Source organism: Peromyscus californicus, unplaced genomic scaffold (genome assembly GCF_007827085.1).
Source record: "Peromyscus californicus insignis strain IS unplaced genomic scaffold, ASM782708v3 Scaffold_14__1_contigs__length_90479793_seg_2, whole genome shotgun sequence".
Lineage (NCBI taxonomy): Eukaryota > Metazoa > Chordata > Mammalia > Rodentia > Cricetidae > Peromyscus > Peromyscus californicus.
Window position 1 is genome coordinate 8,708,464 of NW_026294436.1, and position 20,751 is coordinate 8,729,214.

A 20,751-nucleotide genomic window follows, 5' to 3' on the forward strand; every position below is an offset into this window, starting at 1 on the left:
GCAGGAAGATCAGAAGTTCAAGATCATCCATGACTATACAGTTTGGTGTCAGGCTGGACTATATGAAATCCTGTCTAAAATTTTTTAAAATTTAAATAAAAAACAGAGAATTGGAAAAAAATTATCTTAGTTGTTTTGAGATTTCAGGCAGCCCAGGTTGGCCTCAAACTTGCTATGAAGCAGATGGCCCTGAACTCCTTCTTCTACTTCCTGTGTGCTGGGATTACAGATGTGGGCCATCTTGTTTGACAAACTACTCAAAGACTGTAGAGAACCAGCTTGGAAAATACTTAGGAAGGAGGGTGGGCGGCTGTTTGCTGCCAGTGTGACGTCAAGTACAGCTGCTGCCTGGATGCTCAGTGGGAACCAGCTGTTCCCAACGCTGCAGCCTCAGCACCCGAGTAAGTGGTTATCCTTGTTTCCGCCCCTTCAATCTGTGTCTGATTCAGTGTGGGCAGATGTAACTGGCTGATTCAGACCAGGTCTCAGGAAAGCTGTTTGCTTTCCTGATGGGAGTTGTATTGGTTGCTTTCTCCACTGGTGTTAACAAAATGCCTGGCAGGAACCACTCACTGCAGTGTTTACAGTGGCTCAGAGTTGGAGGGCACAGTCCACCATGTTGGGGAAGGCAGGCAGTGTGAGCGGTATGAGACACCTGCTGTCTGGGGCCAGAGATGTGAATGCTAATGCATCGCAGGACCGCAGCCTAGGCTGTCACCTTCGGAGTGGGCCTTCCCTCCTTAGCTAGGCATTTCTGGGAACATCCTGAGTTATGTTTTCACAGTGATTCTAATTCCCACCAAGTTGACTGTCACTATTAACTACCACAGGAGACCCTAGCAGCCTTTCAGGACTTGAACAGGAAGTCTAAATGCTGCACAGCAACTTAAAAGCAAAAACCTTCCTCAAAATCACAGGCGTGGATGCTGAGTCAAGAGGGGAGAACTTCCTTCCAAAAGGCGCAGGGCCAAGAAAAATACGTTTCATCTCCTGTGTGGATACCAACCCACAGACTGAAGGGGCAGCACCGAGCAATCCCAGGTGGCCTATAGCATGTTTCTTCCCACACAAGTCATTCAAAAAGATGCAGCTGCTTCCCTCCCGCCAGCCTGGGCATCTGCCTCCTGAGGATAATTGTTTGTGGATGACTACACATATTAACACGATTTCCTGTGCTGGTCTTTTAACTGGCCAAGACCAAAGCAGAGTGCCAGGTACTCGTGCCCATGATGAGCACACAGGAGGCAGAGGTGTAGATGCAAATGTGAGGCTAGCCTGCTCTACATAGCAAGCAGCAGGCAGAGCTACACAGTGAGTGTCAAAAGAGAAGACGGTCAGGGCAGAGAAGGTCCAACAAGAGACTGACACACAGGGACCTGAGACTTTACAAACCCAACTACATGACAGCCACTCCAGCAGGTTCCCTGCCCCACCAGCCATCAGCTGAAAACCCTCCCGGAGTGAGACAAGACAATCTCAGTGTCTGGTCTACAGGGACTGCAAGAAGGTAACCGCACTCATACGCACACAGGCATGTATACACGTAATTAAAAAGAAAAATTTAGGAAAGATCCCTGCAGACTTAACTATTAAGTGCCAGGTGTTAGGAACTTAAGAAACTAAGTAGCCAGAATTTAGTGGCATCTGGCAATTTTGGATTTCAAAGAATGACAACAAAGTAGAGCTTTGTAGTTAAATGCCACACCACAAACACTCTGGAGTGCAAGGACTCCTAAGATCTGGCTGAACCACTGCTCCATTTGACCTCTATTCACTTTCAGCTGTCGTTTCAAGGGACTTGGTTTACAGCACTCTTAGGAAATCGGTTCTGACCTAACCCACTGTCCAGGATGAAGTTTCAGACGGCTGGGGTTCGTCCCCTGTATCGACAAGTTGTGCTGTCGAGAATCGAAATGAGCATTACCCGTTTTCTCATTTTCATGTGTATGTGAACAGAGGTCGGAGGTTGATAATCATTCCACAGGGCCTTCTTTCAAGTCCAGAGCTCATCAATATGCCACTGGTAACCACAGGTGGACTGCTACGTCTACCTGGTACATGTTCCAGGGATCCTAACTCTGGTTTGGCAAGCGTTTTACCTCTGTGGTCAGACAAGGCAGTGCATGCGTTTACTTATTTATTGGTTTTACCAGCCAGGGTTTCTCTGTGTAGCTTTGGTGCTGGCCTGGAACTCACTTGGTAGCCCAGGCTGGCCTTGAACTCACAGAGATCCGCCTGCCTCTGCCTCCCGAGTGCTGGGATTAAAGGCGTGTGCCACCACCGCCCCGTGCATGCTTTTAATCCTAGCATTCTTAGGAGATAGAGACAGGAGGCTCTGTGAATTCAGCCTGCTCTCACAGGAAAACTGTCCCAGTTCAACTCTCACAGCAAGAGAGGTGCGAGACCATCGAGTAACTTAGCAAAGACTTCTCTCTCTCTCCTGTCAGGGCACTTCATTCAAACATTTCTTATTCCTACAGATATGTGTATAGGCATGTGCCTGTCATTGCACTCGTGTGTAGGTAAGAGGATAACCGTGGCTGTCAGTGTTTGCCTTCCACCTTCTTAAACACAGGATTCTGGTTGTGACAAGGCAAGACAGTGCAGAGGTTCCTCCATTTTGTATTTTTGTTGAGGCCATTTCAGGCTTAACTAGAATTTGATCTCCTTGATGGAGAATCCCATGGAAAATCACCCTATTCCAGGAATCTGAGGTCAAGATGCCCCAGGTAACTTGGCTTGTTAATTTGTTTGCTTGTGCAAAACCTCTCCCTCCAGCCGCAGAACAAGATACTAGCATGTGCTTTTTGCCTTTAAAAGCCTCCTGTTCAAATGATTGGGCTACACTTGGGTCCCAAATACCTGGTGTAGTCCCAGCTAACTGAAATACTTTCAAAACTGGCTACACTGTGGTTCAGTGGTCATCTCTGTGGACTCTCCTTAGTTGTCCAAGGATTTACCCATTTCTCCTTCCATCTTGCTGTAGGGATGCTGGAATTGTACAGGCCCTACAATGCCTGTATTTTAAGTAGTTTCTGGGGATTTGAACTCATGTTATTCATCTCCCCAGACCAATTATGTGTTCTGGAAAAAAATTAAAACAAAAAAAACCCCAAAACAAAACCCATCCAACCAAAAAACCCCACCATTTAAAAGTTAGGAACATACAAAAGGGTACCACTTTTATGTCCAGTTCATGTGTGCACATGTGGAGGTCAGAGGCCGGGCGGTGGTGGCGCACGCCTTTAATCCCAGCACTCGGGAGGCAGAGGCAGGCGGATCTCTGTGAGTTCGAGGCCAGCCTGGTCTCCAAAGCGAGTTCCAGGAAAGGCGCAAAGCTACACAGAGAAACCCTGTCTCGAAAAAAACCAAAAAAACAAAACAAAACATGTGGAGGTCAGAAGTTACGTTGGCATATCTTCCTCAGTTGCTTCCCACCTTACTGTTGAGACAGGGTCTCTCACTGAACATGGAATTGCATTTGGCTAGACCAGCAGGCCAGGAAGCTCCGGGACCCGCCTGTCTCTGGCTCCATAGAATTGGAGTTCCATGCACTGCTGTGCCTGGCACTTTTTGTGGATGCTGAACTCAGGTCCTAGTATTTGTGCAGTGGACACGTTATCCACTGAGTCACCTTCTCAGCCCCAGTGACAGACACCACTGAAGGTGTTCATTAATTTCCTCCCAATAGTCTTTGCCCTTCTGTATCTGCAGCATTTTCAGGGGCTCCAGGTTATTGCTAAGGTCCAAGAAATAAAAAACAAGCCTATTTTTGTTATATCACCGTGACCCTCTTATAGCAAAAGGGAAAGGTACAAAAGGCATTAGAACAAAGACATGGTTTATTTATGGGAGTATTTAAAAATAAAATATTATCATCATAATAAAAGGCAGAAAGATCCTAAAGGTGATTGAAAAAGTTCATTTTTAAAGAGAAAGGGGAAATTAGGGCAAAGTCAGTCTGGGTGGAAAGCCGTTCCCTTCAGTGGGAGAACTGCCTACGGTCTGCGGTCTTCTTGCTGATGTGTTTAAAGATCTTGGACTTCTCCACTTTCTTTGTTTTCTGGTAGCCGAATCTACCACCACCTCCTCTCTTTTTAAGCTTGCCATCATGGCTGCTCACGTCTACAGGTGAATGTTAAGGAAGCCAAGCAACAAGGGACAAGCTACATTAGAGAAAACCCCAACATGCCCAGCACCACCCCTGTGCCAGTCTCTGCTAGACAAACGGAGACGTGGGGCCTAAGGCTGAACAAGGAACCTGCAGGAGACCAGGAGGGACAATAAGCTTGTACACCAAAATGAACAGGAATGACTTTAACCAATCCGTCCTGGAATTCCCTCAGAGTTACTACAGCAGCATTCAAAGTAGTCTTCTTCATATCTGGTTCTTTCTTCTGAAAATAGCGAGTCAATACACACACACACACACACACACACACACACACACACACACACACACAGCCTGCAATAGAACTAACTGGGAAGTTCCTTTTACCTTTATCGGGAGCAAGGCTTAGGTTTGTTTTCTGTACCAGCCTTCCCATTTCCTTGTAGATAAATAACCCTCCGACGGCTAATGAGGCTGGGAACTCTGAAAGCTCTTATCCACTCTCTTCAGCTGCTACTTCCCATCTCTCTGCTTCTACTCAGAAGACACAACTACCTGCCTTTCACTGACAGTCGTGTTTCTCTCTCTCTCCCTCCCCTTCTCTCTCTCTCGAATATTATTCTGTGTGTATGGATGTAGTGTGTCATAACTTTGAGATGTTTGGTTCTCTCCGTCCACTGTGGGTCCTGGGAATCAAACATGGGTTGCCAGGCTTGCTGGGAAAATGCTTTTATCCACCATGCCATCCTTAGTACTTTACAGACTTAAATCCTGAGCTGCCTTATTCTGGTAATTCCCACCTCGGTGACAAGTCCTTGCCGACCCTCTTCCTAGTCCCATGTCCTATGCTACTGCAGACAGACAAACATGGGCTAGGATAAACTCAGAGCCTTTGGCTGGCAGCTGTTCCAACTCACTGCTAAGTCCCAACAGCCCCACTAAGGCCCTTAATTGCAGCACAATGTAATAACAAAGAAAAGGATACTCAGATCCACGAAAGGAGGGACCTTAAAACCAAAAGACAGAGCGACCTGAGGCAAATTTAAGTTGTTCACATTAAAGATCTGCTTGAGGGAGTGCGAGTCATACGCTCGAATGTAGGACTTGTATGCTTCCTGTGCAGACTTATGGAGAAAGTAGTTCTTTTCAATCAGCTTTTCCAGCTGAAACAGAAGGAAAACAGGCAGACCTCAATTATCAGAATAGTTATCCTATAAAAACACTCATCCTAGTACACCTGATCTGGCTTTGAACTCTTGGGAAACCAGGCAGAAGGAAACCTTAAGGACCCCATAGTGCAAGCCAGCATCATTCCCAAGTGGGAGGGAGCTTGGGAGAGTGACTGCTTGGGAGAGTAAGGCAGTACTGGGACAGACAGGTGATCTCTTCCCCAGAAGACAACGGAAAAAAACAAAAGCATACCTGAGACTGAATGTCAGAAACTTTAGACCAGGAAAAGTCAAACTGATTCAATGGAACCTAGAGAAACCAAGTTCACATATCAGTAAGAGGCACTCAGTTTTAGCTGCATGAAGGGTGAAGTGTCCCATAAGCAGCAACAGCAGGGACAGTTCTGGTTCTGAAGACAGATGCCTGGGCTTGTGGAACCCCCAGGACGGACTGTGATTCGCTGCTTGCTGCCTCCTGTCATTACGGCGTTCCATCTCTGCCCTGCTGAGACTGCACGAATCCTGTGTGGAAACCCTGCATTTCTTCCCTCCTCAAAAGCTGAGGGAAGATGAGCAGAGGCCAGTGGCTGCTAAGGCTCTTCCCCAGGAGCTCCCAGACCCTGACCTTCAGGGTGATAAACGACTACCTACATTTTCCTTTTTCCTAACAGGGTTTCACTACGTAGTCCTGGCTGGTCTTGAAGCTGCTGAGATCCTTCTGCCTCTGCGTCTTGATTGCGGGATTATAGGTGTGTAATCCATGCCAGAGAGGACTACCTCTTTTTCTCTATACCAGGAGAGGGGCCTCAATACCACTCTGCCTTGTGTCTGGTGCATGACACCAAGCCCATGCTTGGATGACTCCAACTCCCCCAAGGATTCATCACTTATTATCTCTTACTTAACTGGGAAAGCTCAGAACCTGTGTTTATGCTATAGATTGGGGAAGAAAATAGGTCTATAAGGGCTGGCTCCCGCCCTCCCCTCAGAGAGCATGCTTGTAGTCCTACAGAGAACGCAGGTAAGTGATGGAGCAACCTGTCAAGGTGCATTTGTGTGCTGGGAGCACAGAAGGTTAGAGGTTAGACAATGTGCTGAAACTGGTGTTCTGAGAGATCCAGGAAGAGCAGCTGGCGAGGGTGCAGAGGCCTCAGGGCAACTTCAGGGAACTGTGCCGTATTGTAGGAAAGGGAAAATCCACGTGGTAGGACTGCCAGGAGGGTGTCACGGTGCCAGTGTCAGGGACAAGCAGGCCTGCCACGTACCCACTAGGTCCATCAAGAAGCAGGCCAAATGCAGTCTGGACGCATTCTGTCCTGGCAAGCTGGGATAAGGGCAAAGCCAGGCAGGCTGGGGATTGAGGAGATGGTGACCAGAAAATATACAGACCACTTTCCTAAAGAGGCAGACTGAGGAGGCAGAGCCAGTGGCGGTGGTCAGCCCTGAAGAGAATGGCAGGAGGCTGAGTTGAGGGATAAAGCAGAGCTGCAGAGGGAGACTTGGGAGCACAAGGACCAGAATGTGTTGGAAAGAGGGAGGGAGGGAGGGAGGAGGCTGGCACAGGAGAGCACAGATCTGATGCTCTTCTAAAAGATCTGCACAATGAACTGCAGGGATGCTGGGGAGTGGGTGGAGCTGACCAGGGCTGACCAGGGCTGCAGAGCTCCATCAGGCAGAGGAAACAGAGCTGGGGACTGAGCTCCGGCTCACTCCTGTCAATGCCTCCTGGGCCAGGAGCACGTATCATCTCACCCAGTGCCCTGCGGCACCACCTCAATTGCAGCTAACCCCTACTCTATAGAGACGGTACCTGAGAAGAAGCCTCATAGCAAGAGGAACTTCCTCCCAACTTAAGACTCTCCAAACAAAGGCCCTTACCTTGGATTGCTTCAGGTAACGAAGGAAACCCAACTCTTCAGGGCGTAGGATGAGCAGCGCGTGCCCTCTCCCATTCAGGCCCCTGGCCGTTCTACCCACACGATGAATGTATTCCTGTGGCAAGGCAAGAAAGCTGGGTTATGACTCTTCATGAGTCCACAACCAGCATTTTCACTGTGTCCTGTGATGGAAGGAAGCACGCCAGCACCCCTGCACCAATCACAGGGCAGGGCCAACTTCACCACCCCTGCTAACATTGGGCCAGCATTCCCTCTGCAGACACCACCCCTCAACAGGGCCAAACACCAAGGCAAGAGAGGCTGCACACATCAGCCATACCAACAAACGTAATAGAAGCCTCAAAGCCAGTCACATCAACACTGACCCAGTAAGATAACTATTAGGTGTAGTTCATCTTCAAAGTAACCTATGAAAATGATGTTTCAAAGCTAGCTGACAATTTACTATAACTCACTGCTGATTAAAAGGACTCCTTTTGTGCATGGTGTATGCACGCATGTGTGGAAGTCAGAGGTGCAGGCCAAGTGTCTTACTCTGTTGTTCTCCACCTTGTTTTTTGAGGCAGGATCTCTCACTGAACCTGGAGCTTGCTGTTTCAGTGAGGTAGCTGCACAAGCCCCCAGATCCCATTTGTCTCCGTCCTCTTCCTTCCTCCTGCCACTGCTGGGGTTACAGATGTGCTCTACCAGGCCTGGTCTTTACAGGGATACTTATCTACTACAAACACTGACTTTTATCTACTTCCTAGGGTTTCAGATGTGCTCTACCAGGCCTGGCCTTTACATGGGTACTTAACTACTACAAACATTACTGACTTTTATCTACTTCCTTATACAATTGCCATTTCCTTCTGATACTAGTTGGACACAACAGTCCAAGGATCTCACATTCCTAACCCAAAGTCACAGACACCCCTCAAACCTCTTCGCATACCCCTTTTGGCCCCACGAGGTCCCTGACACCTGTCAACACCAGTAATACCCTCCATGTGACGGAGCGGCTGTTCCGTACAGGGAAGCATCATGGACATGAGAGGACATGCCTCTGTAGACAGCAAGCGCACTCCTCCACATAGATCCATTCTGAAGACACCTGTTACCTTGGGGTCATCGGGAGGGTCATACTGAACAATCCAGTCCACTTCCGGGATGTCCAGCCCTCTGGCGGCCACATCTGTGCACAGCAGTATCCCTGAATCTGCATTGCAGAATTGGAAGAACGTGGTTGTTCGCTTATTCTGCTTTTGCCTTCCCTAGATTCAAAAGCAACAAGAGCACAAACCCATTCAAGTTGTTTCTGAGAGGAGAATGGAGAACCAGTCAACTGTGGAGCTGCTACACTTTAGCTCAAGCTTACTCTGGCCCAGGCCCTACATGCCCAAATGAACCCCAAGCCCTTGAGAGGACGGGTGTCTCTCATTCCTTTTTTAGTACTTTCTTCTTAAGATTTTTATTGCACGTGTCTAGTTATGACAGTTTCGTGTGACCTATCATATATTCCGCTCACACTGACCCCATCACCCTTTCCTGCAGATTCTTTCCTCTTCCCAGTTCATGCCCTTCTCCCTCCATGTCTGTGTGTGATCTGATGAGCTTACAGGATCACAGGTGAGGGGTGCTTGCAGGCACATGGGCACCAACCCGTGCTACACCACTGAAGAAATGTCTAACAACCATAGCTTCCTGTAGATCCTCAGGGAGGGGTGGAGCCTTGTGAGCCCCTCCCACTGTCCAATCTTCTTCAAGTAATCACAGCTGCTCTCAGATCCTTGTCCCCTCCCCATGCACACTGATATCAGCTGGGAGATAAACCATTCAAACCTATGTTCAAAGGGAGTAAGTAATACCTCCAATCCCAAAATGCACAGAACTTCATTCACAGGCTTACCCCTTCCCAACAAGCTCATCGCCACCACTTACATGGATGGCCAAGACAGGCAGGTCAATGTAGTTCAGTAGCTCATAGTGGTACTTCACAGACATACATGATGAAAAGAAGACCATCACTTTCTTCTTCCGGTTCTTCTTAAGGAATGTGAAGAGCAGAAGGAACCTCTTCTCAGAGGGACACACAACATATCCCTGAAATGGTACAAGTGAATAGATTACTCACAAAGGCATTTTTTTAGCTTCATTAAGCAAAAAAATGTGTCTGAACACAGTAATATACTGCAGGGCCTTTCTGCCACATGTAAGGACGATATCAACTCCAATTACATGGAACTGTTTACTCATCCAAACTTTACCTTGGGGCTACGAAGACAGCTCAGCAGGTAAAGGTGAATGCTGGGTAAGTGTGGCAGCCACCATGTAATCCCAGTGCTCAGGAGATGGGATTCGTGGGGCCACCTGGCTAGCTAGATTAACTAAGTATGTAGGCCCTGGGTTCAAATTAGACTCTCCTCAGTATTCAAATGGCGAGTCATCAGGAAGACACCTGACATCACATGCATGCATGCACTCTCTCAAACACACACACTTTCTCAAGATGAAACTTGTTTTTCTTGAACTCAGACCCAACACCTCTTCTCTACCTTGCACAGCAATGTGCCTGCGCCCCCAAGCCAGTGTCCTCTCTATCACCCAACTCTCTGGCACTTTATGTTACAGAGATTACTAAAACCAAGTTCTAGCTGCATTTCAAATCAGCAGCGACTGATAATGCTTCCCCCACAAAAAGCAGCATCAACAGAACAGACAGACACTGGCTGGACCATCGAGTTCACATGTCTATTGCTCTGACTTATGTCCATCAATCCATTTGCTCTGTGGATCATTCTGAACAAGCACAAGAAAACACCAAGTAAGACCCTATGGCTTTCCTTATTTACTTTTTAATATGTATAAGCTACTTATAAACAATACCTGCTCAAGCCCATCCACCGTGGCAACCTCTTTATCGTCATCAACACCCACATACAATGGCTCTTTTTTCAGAGAAATTCTTGCCAAGTCTTCAACTTTTCGAGTTTGTGTGGCAGAAAAGAGCATAGTTTGCCTGCGTACTGAAAAGACACAATAACCAAACCTTCCGAAGAATATCACAATCACTTCATGATTACACGTCAAGCAGAAATTCCAGGAGGAGGGGCTATGCTATTGGTGTGGATTCTCCAGATATCAGAGTAAAAAGGTGATACTGTGAATTCTAGGTCTACAAACATGGTAACTTAGGCGAAACGGACAAATCCATCCTAAGCAAAGGAAACCCAAGTGGTGGGTAGTTAAAGCTTCACCAGCTCCCATCAATGCCTTCTTGAAGATATTCATGAGAAAAGGAGCCAAAGAACCTCACAACAACTTGTAGTGAACATGTATAGGAAATGTCAGCAGCTGCAGAGAGCACACACACCTGTCAACAGCTGAATGAATAAGCGTACTGTACTCACAATGCAGCACCCGAAAATCTCAAATAAGTTGCATGGTAAAAGAGAAGTACATACTGCCCGCCCCACTACACCTACACACTTCAGAAAACGTAGGCTCATGTACAAGGAGAGAGAAAGCTGGTTAACAGTTGAAACGGAAGTTACTTGTGTGGGGGTGGGGAACTGCAAATGGGCATGCATGATTTCTGAGTTGGAGGACATGCCTATCATCTTGCTTGCGGTTATGATTTTCAAGGGCTACACACATTAGAGTAACAAAAACTACAGATTTTAACTTGAATGGTCTACTTACTATTTTTAATTATGTGTTTGTGTGTCTATGTAGTAAATAAAGTGCCCTCAGAAGCCAGAGGGTTAGATTCCCTGGGAGCTAGAGTTACAAGTGGTGGCCATGTGGTGTGGGTGATGGGAACCAAGCTTGGGTCCTCTGCTGAGCTATCTCTCTAGGCCCTAATTTATTTTTTTTGAGTTAGGGTCTCACGTAGCTCTGGGGTCAAACTGTCTAGAGTCAAGGTCTCAGGGATGACCTTGAACTCTTGCTTCCATGTCCAGTTAATTACATCAGGTTTCTTCTGTCAATTATATATTTCTGTACAGCACTGTACAACAAGGTACAGGATCATGGCTTTCTTATAAACAGAAGCAATTTATCATGAAGAAAGACTTCTGCCATGAATAGAACACAGAAAGAAAGACTGCCTCCATGGAGATAAGAACAGGCACAACAGAGGAGGGACTCAGCCCAACAGCTCAACTCCTACAAGGAATCTTAGAGCCACAGTAAAATTCCGGTATTAAAACAGTCCTTGTCCTACAAGATCTCCAACATGGACACCTAACAACTCCGTGAGCCCCATGCAAATGCCGCCTACTTACCTGGCAAAAGTTTAATAATTTGCTTTAATTCTTCCTCAAACCCAACATCCAAGATTCGATCAGCCTCATCAATAACCAGACACTGGAGGTTCTTGTACATAAACCCTGGAGTATTCTGCATGTGGTCTAGGAGCCGGCCTGGGGTGGCCACGATGATGTTGATGCCATTGACAAGCTTCTGCGCTTCAGCAGACCTGTTACTGCCACCCATGATTAGCCCATACGTGTGAACATGGTGTGTCATCAGTTCCTTCAGAACACCGAAGGTCTGCATGGCCAGTTCTCTGGTAGGGGAGAGAATCAGGACTCCTGTTCCTAAAAGGCAAAAGGCGACAGAAGGCCGTCTCCACAAGTCCTTATGAGGCTCACCTCCTATTAAGTGACAGCAGAAAGACAGAGACACTTACCATTCCTGGGCATGAACTTCAACTTGACAATGAGCTCGATCACAGGGATGAGGAAAGCAAGGGTTTTGCCGCTGCCTGTTTTCGCAGCTGCCAGAAGATCCCTTAGCATGGCAGAAGAGAAGGACACTCATTCAAGTCATGCAGATGCACACTCAACACCCCCACAGCAAGGAGCATGTTCTAGGCACTAAGTGAGAATCCCAAAACACGGTCCCTGCCTAGCCACCTCGGCATGCACCTAACCCACAAAGAAAGACTGCTACAATTTTCTTCAAACACTAGTAAATAACCTACGCCTTTAACACAGTCAGGCATGAATCTATACAGAGAACAAAATCAGCGGGAACATACACATAGTTCTTTTACAACTCCAGTCTCGAGAGTAGACAGGAGGGTCCCAGTATCAGTGTCCACCATACCTGCCTTCCAGAAGTGGCCTGATACTTTTATGTTGGATCTCGGTCATGCGCTTGAAGCCCATTTCTTCTATAGCCTTCAGAGTGTTTTCATTGACGAGGTTCGACAAGGAAGCAAATGAAGTGTCTTCAAAAGCACCTAAGTGGAGGATTGGTCACTGTCAGAAGGCTGCTCTGTTCTGAGTGAATGCTGCCACAGCCGCCTAAATCCATGCCGGTTCTTAAGAGTATCTTACAGCAAGAAGGGACTAATGCTCAATCACTGCTAACAGGTAATAATGAGAAGAGTCCACAGAGAAATGACAGTGTAAATATTGGGGCTGGAGAGAGGGCTCAGTGGTTAAGAGCACTTGCTGCCATTGCAGAGGACCTGGGTGTGGTTCAGCTCCCACAGTGGCTCTTAACCATCCATAATTCCTGTCTCAGGAGTAAAAGGACTTCTAACCTTCATGGGCACCAGGCATACATGGTGCAATACACACATGCTGGCAAAGTACCATAGACATAGAAAATAAATAAATTAAACGTAATAAAAACTGAAGGCTAAAACAAAACAAAAAAGGAGACAACCTGACTCCAACAAGATACCGAGAAAGCGACAGCATCCTGTGGCTCTTTGTAGTCAGGGCACCAGAGCGCTCCCATGACCCACATACTCAGCCATGCCCTGACCTCAGCTGTGGCTTCTTGGCTTGGCAGTAATGGTGGTCCTTATTTGTGACTGATGGTCACCTCCAGGCCTTCTTCCTTCCGGTTGTGGGAAAATACACCCACAACCAAACCTTGACTTGCATTTTCAGTGTGGCATTTGATAAATTAATAGGGATGTAATAGTTTCTAAAAATAGGCTTTGTTGGATGATTTTTTCTTCCAACTGGAGGCCAAATAAGAGTTCTGAGCATAAGACTCCTAGCAATGAGGGATATAGAACCTGAACCTTCGACCTACAATTTGTTCTGCCTACAAGATGTGCTGAGGTAAAGGTGGCACAGAAACTGTGGGAGCGGCCAACCAATGACTGGTTCATCCTCAGACCCATGCCATGAGAGGGAGCTCACCCGACTTTGCCGGGAGCGCCAGGAACCAGAGGTTGGACAGCCCAGAGACTTAGGATAGAACTAAACACAACTGGCAGCGTGTGCGTATGTGTGCTGCCAATGGAATGATTTCTAATGATATCTGCCATCCTCATCGGCTGGCACCTGGCCCAACTGTCATCAGAGGCTTCCCCCAGCAACTGATGGAAACAGATGCAGAGACCCCAGCCAAACGTCAGGAGGGTTGGGGGAAGGACTGTAGGAGTCAGTGGGTTCAAGGACACCATGAGAAAACCTAAAAAAAAAAAAATTAACAAACCTGGGCTCATAGGGGCTCACAGAGACTGAATTACCAACCAGGGAGTCCGCATGGGACTGACATAGGCTCTCTGCACATATGTTGCATGGTCTTCTTGTGGGATTCATAATAGAGGGAGCAAGGGCTGTCTCTGACTCTGTTGCTTGCTTTTGGGACCCTTTCCTCCTATTGGGTTGCCTTAATAGCAGGGGAGGTGCCTAGTCTCACTGCAACTTGATATGCCATGGCTGACTGATATACACAGGAGGCCTGCCCTTTTCTCAAGAGAAATGGAGGAGTGGATGAGGTGGGGGAGAAGAGGGGAGGGGGTAGGAATGGAGCAACTGGAAGGAGAGGAGAGGAAACTATGGTTGGGATACAAAAACAAACAAACAATACAAGAGTTCTGAGCACGTTTCTTCAACTTTAGCAAGTTTACTGGGATACAGCCCACATCTGAACTGACACTGGGCTGGAGAATTCTCCTTTTGAGTTTAGGAATTCTGGACCTTGTGTACGCTGGGTGAGGTGCTATCCTATGTATCCTGATGCTGTGTGGAACCCGACCTCCACACTAGATGTCAGCAGACTGTCTAGTCACTCTGGGAATGTAGAACTTTTGGTGCTAATTCTGGACATTTCTGGGTAAACCAGAAGAGTTAGTTGCTTGACTTGGGGTGAGAAATTGTCCAGGCTGAGAACCACCTCTATAACTTGCCTGTTTTTCTCTTTTCTCTGTAGACTGTTTAGTACTATACCACCAGCTCACTTTAGCAATCTTGATTAAGCATTAAAATGGTCCAACCACTGGGCAGTGGTGGCGCAAGCCTTTAATCCCAGCACTCGGGAGGCAGAGGCAGGTGGATCTCTGTGAGTTCGAGGCCAGCCTGGTCTACAGAGCTAGTCCAGGACAGGCTCCAAAGCTACAGAGAAACCCTGCCTCGAAAAACAAACAAACAAAAAACCAAAAAAAAAAAAAAGGTTCAACCTCAGTATTTTAACAAGGAAGAAAGCAAGCAAACAAAATCCCCTAAGTCAAACAGCTCAAACAACTAGATAGTTCTGACTGGAACACTAAATTCCAATCTAAATTCTTGAACTTTAAGGATCCCAGCAGCTGTGAGAACATGAAAGGATAGAAATATCAGGAAAGCAGAGAAAGAGAAAGAAGGATGGAGAAAGTGCCGCGGTACCACAAAGTAGAAGATAAAGGAAAAGAGCACAAAGACATAAGAGTCACTGCTTGCCGACAATCATTTTCCCTGGTAACGAAAAGTCACACGGGAACCTTCAATCATGCAACGGAGAAAAGTGACACTTGCAAGCAAAGTCCCTGGCCGTCACCACCTGTCAGTCCGAGGGGCAGGCTGGGCTCCTCCCTGTCATCTGGCTCCTCCACACCATCTTCTGCTTCCTCGTGAGCCCCAATGCTTTCTTCGGTTTTCGGTTTTTTGGTGTCTTGGTTTAAAAAACAAACAAATAAAAAGTAAACAATAAACCCCCTTTATTAAAATAACAAATGAAAACCAAAGATCTGTAATGTAGAGAAATATTTTTCAAAGTTTAACATTATTCCACATTTATTTGTTAGAAACCTTTTTCAGGAAGACACTTGTTCAATGTTTAAAATTTTGGGGTACAAATGACTTGCAAACAAAACAAATGTTTTAAAGTTTCTTAAAGGATTACACTATCCTTAAAAAGAATTTAAGCCGGTGGCGCACGTCTTTAATCCCAGCACTCAGGAGGTAGAGGCAGGCGGATCTCTGTGAGTTTGAGGCCAGCCTGGTTTACAGAGCGAGATCCAGGACAGGCAGCAAAACTACACAGAGAAACCATCTCGAAAAACTAAAATAAATAAATAAAATAAAATAAAATAAAAAAATTTAAGTTCCACTAACTAATATCAGGACAGCTCATACTTCACGAGGAAAGCAGCTCATTTCAATTAAAGCAATTTTAAATTAAATTCATACAAACACCAATATTTTCTCTTCTTGCCATTACATGTCTGCAAGTCACTTCTGCTTTGAAGATGAACACTAAAAGCTCGGGGCTGTTCCTGTTCCAGACAGTTAAGACTGAAGCAAGGGCAAGGATTCCTTAGCTGGGTGACTGAAACTGGATTGCTGGGAAGTTGTTTTAGTGGAGGAGGAAAGGCAGAGCTTTCCAGCTTCTCACTTCTGTATTCGACTTTCACAGGATGGTCCCAATCTACCTTTCTAGTAGATTCTACCCGGGACTCTGCACACTGGGTTCACTGAGCTGGGAGAGGTTGCTGACCTGGCTCACCCTACCCCAATTTGTTCACATCTCAACAAGTGGCTCATTCATCCCTTCACCAGAATTTACTATCCCCTTCCTTCCTCCTGCTCTTCAAACACTGCCCTGTACTTTCTGCTCACTGGAAATAAGTTTTTTATTTATTCACAATTTTCCTACATGATATTTTATATGCTCTGCAAGGAAGTCTCCTTATGAGGGAGGGCGTTACAGAAAATACATGGGCAAAAGACAAGTAAAAAAGGGGTACCTTATAAAATTATCAAGTACCTTCACACAAAAAAGCCCAGATACTTGCCATCACCAGGCCAGATCCATACAGTGCTAATTAAAGTTCTGAAACTCTGAAACATGCACAATGCAAGCACTATGCCACGGCATATTCAGCTTACTTAAAAAGCCCAACTAACTGCTCCCCCGACTCCTCAGTACAGTATTAACTCTAAAGAAATTATTACCAAAGGTGAACTTTTCCAAGGTTAGTGAATGTAAAAACACAACACAAATTTAGGGGAAAGTTAAAACTCACTTCCCTGAATCCCCACATTTTAGTAAACGTGTCTTCCAGCTGCCAGACTAGTCTCTCATATGCTGGCGTACACAGGGGATGCTGTACACACACACAATGGAGGGACGTGAACAGCTGAAAAGCTACCTGAGTGACCGACAGTCAAAGAAAACAAACCTACCAGGCCCAGCATCATTTGCCATTTTCCTCTTTTTCTTCTTCTTTTTCTTTTTTGGTTCTGAATCAGGAGAAGGCGTTGCTGCTGTTTCCCCATTGGTTAAAGTGGTAGGCTTTTGGGGTGATCTTTTAGCTTTCGAGTTTTGCACTGTCTCTTCAAGCATGCCTCCACTTTGTGCTTCTGCTGAGCCCACATTCACAGAATGTTTCATGGCTTTCTTAACTTTTCCGACTCTGACTTTAGGCCCATCTCTGTTTTGAGGCTCTGACAGGCTCGTGTCTGATGCTTCTGTTAAAAAACACTGAACTTATTACATTGTAACACGGAAGAGGAAGCTTACCTATAACATCGACCTTCCAGGGAGAAATTCCATGGTTTTGGGAATTCCAACCATTTAGTTTTCCTTCTATGTTCACTGTGGAAAACCACCTGTTCATGCTCTATTATAGAAAAGGCACCCCCCCTTTTTTTTTTTTTAAGAAAAAAGTATCAGAAAAGTAAAGTTGCTTTATTTTAACTTCAAAAGAGCTTATCTCATCCGACAATGTGGTGCATGCCTGTAATTCCAGCACTCGGGAGGCATGGGAAGATAGATCTTTTTGAGTTTGAGGCTAGCCTGGTCTACAAAGCAGTTCCAGCTTTGTACAGCCAGTCAGGGATCCAGAGAAACCCTGAAAAACCAAAAGAAGAAAGAAAGAAAAAACAAAAACAAAACGAAAACCTTATCTATTTAAGGCTATAGAGGAAAATGCCAACAATGTCACATGTCACATAATTAAGTCAATGGCGTTAAAAAGCAGCAAGGAGAAGACATATTTCTGACATTAAGTATTTGATAAACATAATTGAATGACATTTATTTCATACTCCCACAACTATTGCTTATATAATTTCACATCATTCAAATCCAACTTTTCTAGACTTTGGTGAACTGAAAATTCAGTTAATGAAAACTACTTATTTACCCTATTAAAGCTCCAAACTATCTTTACAAAGTTTCCCTGTTCATAGAAAAAGGAGTTTACATTACCCACATCAGGTAGCTACTAATTAGTGTTAATTATTCTACAGGAACTAAATGAAGGAACTTGCCTTAAATCCACGCCCCCCCCCTCCGCCCAGGTTTTCTTTCAATTACTACCCGTTGCATATTATGTGGGATGTGAAAATAAGCACCAGCACTCCACAGGGTCGCATATCTGATATTTACATTACGATCCGTAACAGGGGCAAAATTAGTTATGAAGAAGCAACGAAATAATTTTATGGGCGGGGGTCACCATAACAGTAGGAAGGTTGGGGACCACTGATTTATATCTTACAGGTAACCTTAACAAGCTACAGAAACTGCAACAGCAAAGGTGACATTTGTGTCAACTTTTCATTTACGTCGCTGTGCAGAAAAACAAGACGTTAAGGGATTTACAAACTAAGTTGGGCAGGACAAGAACACGGGGAGGGTTCTGTGCTTAACATGTGATGAGGATTGCTGCAGGAATGAGGAGAACCCGCTTGGACAGACGGCAGAAGACAGCAGTTGGGAATGCGTTGGGGAAAGCAGTATCACTGATGGTAAAGAGCCGAGAAAAAAAATTCCTAAGCTCGGGCGAGAGATGAGATCCAGCAATTAAATAAAAGGAATGGAAATGTCTAATACCTAGATCTATAAAGTTCTATGATGGGGGACTCTAAGATGAAGGCTGATACATAAGTTTTGTTGTATGCCCAGCCAACGGAAGCCTGGGAACCAAACCCAGGCCTCCTGCTCCGATCCTGAACCAAGAAACCCACGCTGGCAAAGTCTGGGACCAAAACCACGGGGGGCTGAGACCCAGGCGGCCTGCCCGTGCCGTGCGTCCCAGGCGCCCGCCGGAAGCTGCCCGGCGCACGGCGGAGTTTCGGGGTTCCCGATGTCGTTCGCCACCGCGGGGTTCAGCAGAGCTCACCTTGCAGCTTCAGGTTTCGCTGCCGCAGCTTGACGTTCCGCTTCTCGATCTTCTTGCGCAGGAGTTTCATCTGTAAGTGCGACATGTTGCCCGGCCGCACGAGCAGGCTGCGCGGAGCAGCGGGTGCACGTGCGCAGTTGGAACACGGAAGTGTGTGTCGCGGGACCCTGCCGACCCGCGGGGCGGAAATGCTTCTGGGCGGAAACGGTTCCCGGCGCGCGCTAGGGGGCTCTTTGGAGACAGAGTTCCGCGCAGCGCCTCCTGAGGGAGTGGAGGACGCATTGTGAACGTGCTCGCCTGGGATGGCGCGCGACGGTACAAAGGCAGTTCGAGTTTTCCAGAACTGAACAAAACCGGCCGATTGGAAGACAGAATTTATCGTGGCTCAGATTCTGTTCCCTTCACTGCTGTTTTGTTTTTCAAGACAGGGTTTCTCTGTGCAAAAGCTTTGGCTGTCCTGGAACTCGCTCTGTAGACCAGGCAGGCCTCGAACTCACAGAGATCTACCTGCCTCTGTGTCCCGAGCACGGTTAAGTCTTTAAAGCTTCTTGCTTGGGAGGTGGGAGTGCAAGTGGATTTCTGTGAGTTCGAGACCAGCCTCGTCCACATGGCAGGGTCTAGGCCAGTCCCTCCCACTAAAAACAAACAAAAAAGAACCTCCTTGCTTAGGTGCTGTATTACTCAAGTGTCTTTTTTCACAACATAGTTATCCGTCAATTATTCAGGGCTTTCTAAATTATTTATTTATTTATTTATTGCTAGTTGTGTGGGAGATGTATGATAAACTCCATAGATAAAACACTGCATTTTTACAGGACTTCCATGAAGACAGAAACACAGTTACAGAACACACACTGTCAGGGAAGTTCATGTACCACCTGAGAAAGGTCCTAGCCTCAGAGTGGACATTTGAGTGAAGTCTTCGCTCAGCATCCATTGTGCGTAGATGTGTGTGTGTGTGTGGCCATGCAGATAGAGTCTTCAGTGTTAGTGCTGGGTATTGAACTCAAGACCTCTGTCATGTAGGCAGCCACTATACCAACTGAGCTCCTGTGTGTAGAAATTTTAATTGGGGCTGGGGAGATGGCTCAGTCTGGAAAGTGATTGCCTCGAAAGTGCAAAGACCGGAGTTCCATCTACTCCCTGTAGAGAGAAAGCCAGTTGTAGTGGGCCTCAGTGGCCAGCATCCTGGTGAGACCGAGACCCAGTAGAAACCATGTCTCAAGGTGGATCGTGCCTGAGAAATAACATCTGTGATGACAATTCTTGGTTGTCAACTTGACCACATCTGGAATGAACTACAGTACAGAAATGGAGGGCACACCTGTGAGAGATTATTTTTGCTTGGTTTGAAGTGGATGAATCCACTTCTAGTCCAGACCTTTGAGGTGGGAAGACACATGCCTTTGATCCAGATCTTGAGGTTGGAAGATACACCTTTAATCTGGGCCACACCTTCTGCTGGGAGACTTTTGCTTATCGCCTGCTTGCCCTCACCTTGCTAGCACACCCATTCCTCCACTGGCTTCAGAGTCTACTTCTTTGGGATTCCAGCATATACTGAAGACCAGCTATGAAGTGTGATCCTAATTAGTCTTACCAATAAAACCCGGAGTCAGAAGTTGAAGTTGAAAACTGAAAGATCAGAGAAGCAGAGCAACAGCCACTAAGAGATTGTTTACTTCTACAACATCTCAGGTCAGATGAGATCCTGTCTCTACGAATCCTCAGACTTAATGGGGGTCAAGATCCTGTCTCCACCCTGCTGTAGAATATTATTGTAAGGTGTGTTACTTTTGTTTATGTTGCATTTGTTTAACTCTGTGAAGCTGTGTTACTCTGCCTGTCTAAAACATCTGATGGTCTAGTAAAGAGCTGGATGGCCAATAGTGAGGCAGGAGAGAGAAATGGGTGGGGCTGGCAGGCAGAGTGAATAAATAGAGAAGAGAGATGGAGGCATGGAAAAAGAAGAAGTAGCCAGAGAAGGAGGAGGACTCCAGGGGCCACCCGCTACACAGCAAGTCATGAAGCAAGAGTAAGATTTACAGAAGGAAGAGAACAGGAAAAGCCCAGAGGCAAAGGGTAGATGGGATAATTTAAAGTTAAGGAAGGCTGGCAAGAAAGAAGCCAAGCTAAGGCCAGACATTTATAATTAAGAATAAGCCTCCGTGAGTGATTTATTTGGGAGCTGGGTGGTGGGCCCCCCAAAAGAAAAAACAAACAAACAAACAACAC

At 46.3% G+C, this 20,751-nt stretch overlaps 1 protein-coding gene across 2 annotated transcripts; it reads right to left on the bottom strand.

The window, feature by feature from the left end:
- Positions 1-3,824: 3,824 nt before the first annotated feature.
- Ddx18 (DEAD-box helicase 18) lies at positions 3,825-18,698 on the bottom strand. Of its 2 annotated transcripts, none has more exons than XM_052736762.1 (13): positions 18,517-18,698; positions 16,574-16,855; positions 14,949-15,059; positions 12,270-12,405; positions 11,851-11,951; positions 11,444-11,758; positions 10,044-10,183; positions 9,099-9,260; positions 8,279-8,431; positions 7,159-7,272; positions 5,534-5,590; positions 5,097-5,274; positions 3,825-4,125 (listed from the first exon to the last, which is right to left on the bottom strand). In XM_052736762.1, exons 1-13 carry the CDS (start codon positions 18,599-18,601, stop codon positions 3,983-3,985), a joined length of 1,977 nt encoding a protein of 658 aa, XP_052592722.1. In that variant the 5' UTR covers positions 18,602-18,698; the 3' UTR covers positions 3,825-3,982. The 2 variants fall into 2 exon arrangements, with proteins under 2 accessions (XP_052592722.1, XP_052592721.1); XM_052736761.1 differs by having other exon boundaries at positions 16,574-16,858; positions 18,517-18,696.
- Between the last annotated feature and the right edge of the window lie 2,053 nt (positions 18,699-20,751).

What these genes read in the sequence shown, in the direction of transcription:
- Ddx18 (XM_052736761.1), bottom strand. Translation starts at nt 18,601, where the DNA reads ATGTCGCACTTACAGATGAAACTCCTGCGCAAGAAGATCGAGAAGCGG. An exon ending in GAAGTTCATGCCCAGGAATG is followed by an intron (nt 11,759 to 11,850) that starts GTAAGTGTCTCT and finishes TTTGCCTTTTAG; the next exon opens with GAACAGGAGTCCTGATTCTC. An exon ending in TTTCTGACATTCAGTCTCAG is followed by an intron (nt 5,275 to 5,533) that starts GTATGCTTTTGT and finishes CTTCTGTTTCAG; the next exon opens with CTGGAAAAGCTGATTGAAAA.